The sequence below is a fragment of the Fragaria vesca genome, linkage group LG2 (genome assembly GCF_000184155.1).
Source record: "Fragaria vesca subsp. vesca linkage group LG2, FraVesHawaii_1.0, whole genome shotgun sequence".
Taxonomy (NCBI): Eukaryota; Viridiplantae; Streptophyta; class Magnoliopsida; order Rosales; family Rosaceae; genus Fragaria; species Fragaria vesca.
Genome location: NC_020492.1, coordinates 30345808 through 30355438, shown reverse-complemented (window position 1 = coordinate 30355438; position 9631 = coordinate 30345808). Strand labels below are relative to the sequence as shown.

The following is a 9631-nucleotide window of genomic DNA, read 5'->3' as shown; positions in this document are numbered from 1 at the left end:
CTAGATACTAGACGGTGGAGATGAGGAAATTCGATCGAAAAGTGGTGCAAAAATGGAAATCCGCACCAAAACCATTGGTGCGGAAGTCCGCAGCCGAGAAGGGCTGTGTATATATAAATATATATATATATGTAGAAAGAGGATATGTTACTTACTCCTAAACAAATGATTCTCCAGACTTCCCTTAGGCATAAACTCGTAAACAAGAAGTCTATTGTCAGATTCTGAGCAATAGCCTATGAGTTTGACAAGATTTTCATGGTGAAGTTGACCAAGATAGTTGACTTCTGCCTGTCACGTGTAAAACTGATGTAATTAACCTAAGAGTAGGACTAAGAAAGCAAGCAAATTAAGGGTGCATCCAGATTGTACATACAAGCCATTCCTTGTGACCTTGAAAGCTTTCCTGCTTGAGCCTCTTGATTGCCACCACCAAGCCAGTCCCTGGTCTAGTGGGAGCTAAAGTGTTTGCATCAATCCAGCCTTTGAAGACCCACCCGAACCCTCCCTCTCCAAGTAGACTATCTGGGCGGAAGTTCCTAGTGGCATTCTTGAGATCAATGAAACTAAAGGACTTAAGGGTGCTAGAAACACATGTATTAACTGCATTGGGTGCTATTAGAGCTGTAGTATTCAGACCACCCAATGGCCTGCCCTGCTTGGAGGATGCTAAATCCTGCTGTTCCTCGCCATTGTACTTTGAACTTCCTGAAGGTGGAGACAGAATGTTGTAAGAATTTATTAGCCATATTGAAGAGAAAGATAAATACCATAAATATATAAATATATTACAAATATTTTCAGGATTCTCTGGAACATTTGCGAAATTCTTTTATGCAGTAAGTAGTAACTGAGAGACTAAACGAGGGACCAGAACGTCGATTAGGTTAAGTGGAGGATCGGAGCTAGCCTAGAAAGTATACAATAATAGGTATCTGGGACATTGCAAGGTATGTTAATATTAAGATCCTCATTAGGCCTTAACCATAAATAAACTGACAACTACTGATTTCATGTACTATTTGATTTCTAACCACAATCCTCTTCACCGTGCAGCAATCTAGAACCCCAGAATTAATCCAACCTTCTAGGACCATAAATACATTAACCCCCAGGCTGTCATGTGATGTAACCCCTGCGAACACATCTAATACTTTACTCATGTTCTCGTCTTAAATCTTGACGGAGAAACCGTAAGTTGCTAGCTAGAAGGTTAACAAGAGAAACAAAAGAAAATCATAAACTCAAGAAACAAACCATGTATCATATAGTACCAACATGAAAGCACAACAAAATTGGGTTTTCTTTGTTTAGGCCTTTTAGGCCTCGCTTGTAACCAAAAAGAAAAAAAAAGCATAACAAAATTGGAAAGTACGAACCAGGAGGAGGATGAGGAGGAGGAGGGAAGTTGTTGGAAGAAGCATGAGCACACCTGGCTGGTTTAGCGCACAAGTTCCCCATAGTTCAACTCAACTGACCTGATGGAGAGAATGAAGCACACAGAGATGACCAAGTCTTGTCTTGTTGGGCATATATACATATACATAGGAAATGTCAAACAAGAGCAATCCGGAAATGGGTCCTCCCTCCATTCGGAAAGAGAGAAGAACAAACCGGTGAAGATTGAAGAAGCTAAGCTTGATTTGGTCAATGGAATTATATTTGCGCCGTTGAATCAAGTACTTATACTTGCAAAGCAAACAGTTGGTCCCACTCGACTGAAATAATTGGGTATATGGGACTTGACCATGGAATTCAGCGTAAATACTGGAAACTTCAGAGCTCTTATTATTATTATTATTATTTTTTCTTCTTTTTCCCCTACAAGTGAGAAATTTACACACCCAAAAAAAAAAAACTCTCTACGAGACTACGACCAACACTTGCCAATTGCCATAAAAAAAGAAGGCATAAGTGAGAGGATGAGCACTAGAACATCTCTAACAGCTTTTTATTTTCTTGATTTTCTCAATTTTAAAAAAGATCATAATGTTTTCTCATCCAACAACTTCCCTGTCTGTCTTATGTCACAATTGGACTGCAAGAGTACGTCGAGATAGCTTTGGCGACAACAAATTTATGCACTCCAACCAGGGCAGCTAGCTTGATGATGCAATTAAACGGTTAAAGAGTTAAAGTGGTCACCTGCATCGAACCTTCTCATTCCTATTTATTTTGCTGCTCTCATTCACTCATATCTGGCTTCTTTCTAGCTCTTTTTCAATCTCCATTTTGGGCAATTGACAAATTCTTTTTATTCTACTTGTTATCCTCATGATTTCCTTGCATTTTCTTCTTCCCAATTCATCTGCTTTTGAAAAAAATAAAATTATTTGAATTGTTGGTCCAAATAACATCTGTCTTTAGTTTCTTGTTTCGTCTTCATGCCTACCATGGACAGAACAAATCACCAAAACTTCAGTTCACATGAGCAATCAACTGGGTTTCACATTACAACAATTAACCATGTACAGATCATGCAAGTACACTAACCAGTCCTCAAACACACAAATGAGTTGTATGCACCGTGGCAATCACCTTTCCAACGAGGAAGAGTATTGTTCTCAGACCATAAAATCAAATTACAAACAAATCATTGCTATCACAAAGTTTTAGATACAAGAGGGAAAACAAAATTCAATAATTAGCTAAGAACAGGGGAAACACAAAAATAAAAAATCTAGTTACATTTCGAGAAGGACAAATCTACGGAGGCCCCTTAGGTTCCTAAAGGTGCTCTGTCATCTGGCCCAGCTAGCATGATCTGCCACACAATGTCATATATATGATATTATAGATCTATTTCAAAACAAGGCCTCAACATGTATACTAATATAACAATAAACATGCACAAATTACCCAAAAATTAACATACATTACAGTCGAAAGCAAATCTCCTCGCAAGCATGATGGCCGCATTTCTCTCTCGTTCTGATTCAAATGCCAATACAAAGGAAAGACCTTGCTTGACTTGCCAAAACAATGCCTGAGCTGCAGCATTCCCACCTCCTCTAACTCCGCACAGCTGAAACAAATAACAAATAAACATCGTAGACATTGTGTAATTGCATTAAAACAGGAATACCATTGTAAACAACCTTGGCATTTAGAAATCAGATTTTATATAAAATTAGATAGCACTGATACTGGAACATTTCCGATACAAAAAGTAAATGTCACTTTATGCACACATGGCTTGCCTATTATAGCTCAACAACTTAAACACAACTAGACTGAAGTTTCACTACTGTTCTCATAAACTGCATCATTCAACAGCTCAACTGTCCTATTTAACTCAAATAAGCAACAGATGCAGCAAAGCTGATGTAGCACAGCTGATGCAGAGATGACATTAGCATTCAAGCTTACTGTAATCATGATATACATTTTCTTTGTTGTTGATAATTTGCTCGACCTTGATTTCTAGAAATAAGTTATTGTCATTTGAACAACTCTAATAATTTGTATCAGCTGATTCAGTAAAAATTTGTCTTCTAAATTATTTTTTTTCCAAATTTCTTACATTCCCTTTCTTCTGCTGTATCAACAACATGCTTTAACCAAAAACATTCAAAAAAAAATTTGCCAAAAGAAGATAAATGCTAAAATATTATAAATTTTGTTTACACCCATCAATTTTGTTCTCTATTCTTAAAGCTAGAAAAATACATCAACTGGAAGGATCCATTTTAATACAGGATTACATAAAGAAAAAACATGTAAAATACCTGCATTGAAGCAGAAAAGTATTCTTTAGCAACGGTAGTCTTTCCCTTGCACAGTTTAATCCTCATCCTTCCCACATGAAATACATGAATAGATTCTGACAGATGATTAACACCATTCATCTGGGTGATTACTACCTGCAAGGTAAGAAACAAATGAGAGGACAAAGATTGTTGAACCTGATAAAAGAGAAGTTCTCTTGATTTGATTTTCACGTAGAGGGCTATAGCAACAAGCATAGTTGTTGTTTTAAAGCTAGACATAATAGAAACTTGGCGGACAAGCAGAATGACTGCAAATTTTTTTTCAACACCGCTTATATTTAGTTCTGATACTTTCAAAGTTAAAGATGTCCAAAAGAGCATTTATTCTTCTGGCACCTATCCCATAAATGATACATGGAAAGCAAATTTGAAGAGTCTACAACAGCAGAATTCGTTCCCATACCACACTAATAGGACCACCAGATAACACTACTATTGTTATTTAGACGACCAGACCTGAACTACTTGCACATTAACAAATAATTAGAATAATTGATTATAAATACATAAATAAAGCTCTAAGGTGTATAAATGATAACTCTGAACAAGATGGTTATAAAATATACATTGAACTCAATATCATGTTTCCGCACAAGTGCCTCTACATAACTTCCCAAACCAGCAGCTGCAGATTGCAGAGAACAACAAAAGCAATCATTTTAGCAATATTACACAGTGACATATTTGAACAACTGAAAAGAGAATAAAGAAGAGTAGAATGTATGGATTTAAAATACTAAAACAGGATGAAATATCTAAACCATACCGGGATCAATGGGACCAGCGGTGGTCAGTGTTAGTCTTTGGCCATTAAATACAATATCAGCCTGCAAGAACCACCCAACATCAAATGGCTCCGGCGCATATACTGATTTTATTGCTCCTGGCATAGGAAAAGGTTGAATGAGAAATGAACAGATATATTATGTGGAAGTTATAGCAAAGCTTTCGATCTATCATAAGTTTTTCACATTTTTCATTTAAATGAAAACCTCTGTGCGGATTTCCAATAGTGGTCAGTTGGATGCTCCAACTTTAACATGAGCAATTCATTCACATTAAATATGTTAAGAAAAGTATGCACAACTCGGACATTAAATAAAAAAATCATATATCAAAAACTAAAGCACTGTAACAAATAACTATCAAAAGCACATAGCAAAGACAAATTAACATTAAGGGTGGCAATCCTATTCAACCGACTAGTTTAAAATTAAACAATGCTTACTTCTATTTTAAAGATAAACAACCCGGAACACCCTTGTCCTACTATAATAATAAGGAAAGCATAAAGAGAAATATAAGCAGTTTCAATCATGATATATTTTTTAATTATGGAAGACAGATAAATCATATGTCCTTTGGAGTTTGAAAACTATATCGTTATATTTTAATTTTACAGTCCAAATAAGAAAAACTATTAAATAGAGGATCAAGAGTAGACCGCCTAAATAAAACATAAGAAATTATTACATATATACCTGATATAAGCTCCTTGTTGGCACCATCACACGATAGACGATACCACTGAATTGAGCATGTAGAAAGTTCTATTGCATCATCAGACAAAGACTTAATCCGCAAATATGAACCTAAAGCTTCAGAGCCATCTAGTTGATATGGTTGAGAACTTTTCTCCAAGCCCCTCTTGCTATTTGCCAGCTGAAAGGTATACCGTTAGGGAATTGGAAACATACAGTAGAACAGAAAAATAATGAAGACCAAATATAATGCTAACCCCATCCCCAAGGTTCAAAATGTCAATAGTAACAGAAACATCGGGGATTCAAATCAAATGATATATCATCATATGGATTGATACACAGGAATTAGTGGTAGATACCATAGGTCATAATTTATAAAATAAATGATGATACACCAAACATCTGACATACTATGGAACGGAAAGTGTGTCAACATCCAGAAAAGTATCGCATAATGGTATAAGACCAATGCCGGTCCATATAGTATACTAATCCCTATGAAACATCATGCATAAGGAAATGAGACTAGAACTTTAGGATAACATTGGGGAGTATAGCTATGTCCACAGTAGAAGAAACAAATAGATAAACAAATACGAAGATTATTCGACAGAAAGCATTGACCTATTCTCCAAAAGCTAAATTAATTGGCCAATGCAATTATGTTCCACCGAATAAAAGACAGCTTTTGTTAAGATAACCTTTTTACATCATGGATATTGGAACACTACTTGTTTAACTGATTCATGGTGATGGAACAGAAAACCAGTCTGAGCAAACTCCTTTACAACTAACACTGAAGCAAAAGGTTGAGTTGTGATTTTATGATATAAGAACTTATAAGCCATAGAAGATGATTTTACATTGAGAGAGTGAGGAAACGGTTGAAAACTAAACTATTATATTGTGACACGCAGTAGCAAATCATTGCACATAACCAACAAACATATCAATCTAGGATGAGGCATGTATGGTTTGTGTTATTATCGTTGTCTTTCTCAACTGTAACCTACTTATTTCATAAGAGAAGCCCAGGAACAGGAGAAGCAAGATAATGCAGACACAACAAAAAACAATAAAAAAAAACAAGAAAGTTACAAAGCTAAAGCTGAAGTGTAACCTCTATTAATGGATGGATTTGAACCACCCATAACGTCAGCATTTAATACACATGAAGACATCATGAATGCAACAACAAAAGTCATCAAAGTAGTGCACACCTTAAGAATAGACACAAACCTCTTTCTGAAGGCGAAGAGAATTTTCAGACTTTTGTGTGAGTTGTGCTCTCAAAGCTCGAAGCTCATGTTCCATGTCCATGACCTAGAATTCATGATTAAATTCTTCAAGATCAAAGAGAATTTAACATAATATATATAAACACTATAAAATTAACAAGCAAATAATTTGAAGAAATTAATATTAAAGAACTTTAAATTCAATAGAAAATATCCAAAAGACAAATAAATTATAGCAAATTATCAAAAGTCTATTTATGGACGGACCTGTGCAAAAATGAGCAGTCATATATGTGAAAAATATGATTCTTCGCAAAGTAACTAATGCTTTCGAATTTTATAATAGTACCATAAAATCATAAAGTAACTAATGATATTTTTGCAAGTCTATAAAGTAAAATGAAATCAATACGATTTAAAACTCACTTTGCTTGGTTGATGCAGCATTTTGATTCGCCTAGCCTCTTGAACCTCTTTCATCAGTTCGTCCAAGTCCTAAATATTTCATACAAATTATACTTGTCAAGAAGATGGTATATGAAGACATGTTATTGAGTGCTTCAAACAAACAATAAAATTAGAGAATATAAAAATATAAAAGCAACTACTGTCCGAAATGAGTATTCATCTGTCAAGGTGATAATGAAGCAGTAAATGTTTATATTAAACAAAAAGAAACAACAAATACACAAAAATATTAAAGAACAGAAAGCACACAAGTATCACTGTTGAGTGCTCCTACATACATGGAAATCATAAATGTAGACACGAGCTGCATGTTCAGGTTATCCCTTTCGATAGATTATGCAATAAACAGTTTGACTAAGTGTCAACAAATTATACAGTCCTGGACAAACCTGCTTCCCTGAAGCCTGTGATGTTTGTTCTTGCTCCTGAAGTGCTTCTTCCACTCTTTGAACAGCAGCTTTGGCATTTTCAATTTCAGCACGAGCAAAGGCTCTTTCTTCATCAACAAGCTTCTTAGCATCTTCTGAAGCCTACAAAAGTGAAGGATAAAAAATATTTCTCCAAGGGATCTGACCTATAAAGCATTAAACTAGAATGAAAAGGAAGCCCAAATACTTTTTAACACAAACAGAAGTGAGACAAACATAATTAATCCCAAGATCCTAAACTGACATGACTGTAATGCATGTATAATATAAAAAGACAATTCTAGATAAACAATTCCCACAGCCTCAATGTGAGTGAGTGTGTGTGCACAAGATCTTTCCCAAAAAGAGGCAGAAAAAGAATGACATCTCCAACCACTTTCTGATTGAAGATGAATAACTAAGGGATTGAAATGACCATGGACTGGAGCAACAAATGTGTACTTCATGTTTTACTCCTTCATAAGTTTTTTTTTTTCGTTTTTTTCTGATTTCTATTGACAGAGGACAGGTTACCTCACAGATTGAATCAACGACAACTACTTGGTCCATTATTTCACAACATGGTACGCATAACGAACCTGCATATGTTATTGATAATGAGAAGACAAAGAGGATGAATGAGCTTATCAGTCTCTTTTTATTAAGGAAATTCGGGCCACTTTCCGAATTCTGCTCCAAGACCAAATATGAGTAAATACAATAACAACTAAACCACTGAATCTGCAAAGAACAAACTTGTTGAAGAGGTTCGACCATCATTGACCCACGACCACGGGAAATGGTGCTGGCTGATCCACTAATTAAGAAGAAGATAACAATTGAAGAATGTTTTGGTTCTTGAACTCTTGGAATAATCTCTCTCTCCCACAACCCAAATTCTCAATATAGAATTCTCTAACACAACCGATGTCTCAAGCAACTCTGAAATCTCGCAACTGTCACTTATCCGCACATGGATATCTCTAAACGGAGTCCCATGAGGCACCTCCTCAATGTTGTATTTCAACCTTGATCTCTACATAGGGTCTCCACTGCACCCTTTTGAGTGAGTCTCTTTCAACCCACAAACTGAGAATCTTCATACCCTCACAACCTCTCTAAAGATGTCTTACAACCTCCGGAACAAAGCAATATCCCTAACTAAAGGTGTCCCTCAATCTCTTAATCTCCTATGATCCATTACTCGAACTAACAGGCCTATTCTGCCCACTAACTCCAAATAAGCAATATACTCAAAAACTCAAAATAAAAACAAAAACATAAATTAAGAGCGAGACTCCTCGTTATTGTATGTGTGTTCTTCTGTTTTGGTGCAACGAAGGTTTCCTCTGAATGAAAAATGAAAAATAAAACAAGGTGTACATACAAAGGCTTTCATTCAAAACTAGGGTTGAATCAAAAGTAATACCCAAGAACAAGGCAAAATTGGTTCTAGGGTAGACTCCTTATTCACAGTATGTATTCTTGTGCTAGCTTACTAAAAGTTTCTTTATTAGGAAATGCATAAACGGATAAACGAAACAGAATGCCATTCATCAAAGCATACAGATTGCCAAACTAGTACATAACAAATATCATTTAAATAATTTTAATCTAAAACAGAAAGAAAATACATTTGACCACTTGGCCTACATCAAATTACCTGCTTAAGAAAATTTGCTAGTTTCTTCACTTCAGCTTTTTCTTGCATCAACTCCCCTTCTCTTTGAGTTAACTGAACTGCTAAAGCCTCCACCTGCAACAAGCGATCATAAATTGGTAATTTATCGCTTCTTTTGAAGCTAATAAGTGCATGGACAAGGAACCAAAAAGATCAGGACAAATGGGGTGAAAGAATCAGTCAGAATTAGAACACCATTGGAACATGATTTGGTTATTGACTTGCTACTTGCTATCTTCTTCAATAAGCCAGAGTCTTGTGCAATTGTGAATTTCATGAACTGATAAAAGTGAGTTAACTACCCCCACGCAATAATGTGAGGCCCAGAAAGTGGAAAATGAGAGCCAAGATCTCTTGATGTGACTACATATGAAATGTGAAACTATTACGAAACTAAGAATAGACCATATTCATTAGAAGGTAGACTGATGTAAACTCGAAAGCTTTCAATGGAAGTAAGGGGAAAGGAATTGGCTTTGGTTCCTTACCTTGTGAAACCAATGTTACATACTGAAGTTGAAGTAAATCGTATGTGGATTTAGTATAAGTTTTTATTTTATAGAAAATTCTCTCTCTCTCTCTC

At 35.6% G+C, this 9631-nt stretch overlaps 2 protein-coding genes across 2 annotated transcripts in view; both read right to left on the bottom strand.

Annotated features, from left to right (window-relative positions):
- LOC101309222 (protein kinase 2B, chloroplastic-like) overlaps positions 1–1461 on the bottom strand; it is a 4444-nt gene extending 2983 nt beyond the window's left edge. Inside the window, exons 1-3 of the mRNA XM_004293092.1 lie at positions 1380–1461; positions 377–708; positions 156–291 (exon numbers count right to left, since the gene is read on the bottom strand). Coding sequence (XP_004293140.1) covers positions 156–291; positions 377–708; positions 1380–1461 — 550 coding nt within the window. The remainder of the gene's footprint in view (positions 1–155; positions 292–376; positions 709–1379) is intronic.
- Positions 1462–2424: 963 nt separating this feature from the next.
- The window catches only part of LOC101300025, an 8746-nt gene continuing 1539 nt past the window's right edge, over positions 2425–9631 (bottom strand). Inside the window, exons 4-13 of the mRNA XM_004291672.1 lie at positions 9031–9123; positions 7350–7490; positions 6919–6987; positions 6494–6577; positions 5252–5432; positions 4537–4653; positions 4337–4395; positions 3729–3863; positions 2876–3025; positions 2425–2764 (exon numbers count right to left, since the gene is read on the bottom strand). Coding sequence (XP_004291720.1) covers positions 2720–2764; positions 2876–3025; positions 3729–3863; positions 4337–4395; positions 4537–4653; positions 5252–5432; positions 6494–6577; positions 6919–6987; positions 7350–7490; positions 9031–9123 — 1074 coding nt within the window. The 3' untranslated portion in view covers positions 2425–2719. The remainder of the gene's footprint in view (positions 2765–2875; positions 3026–3728; positions 3864–4336; positions 4396–4536; positions 4654–5251; positions 5433–6493; positions 6578–6918; positions 6988–7349; positions 7491–9030; positions 9124–9631) is intronic.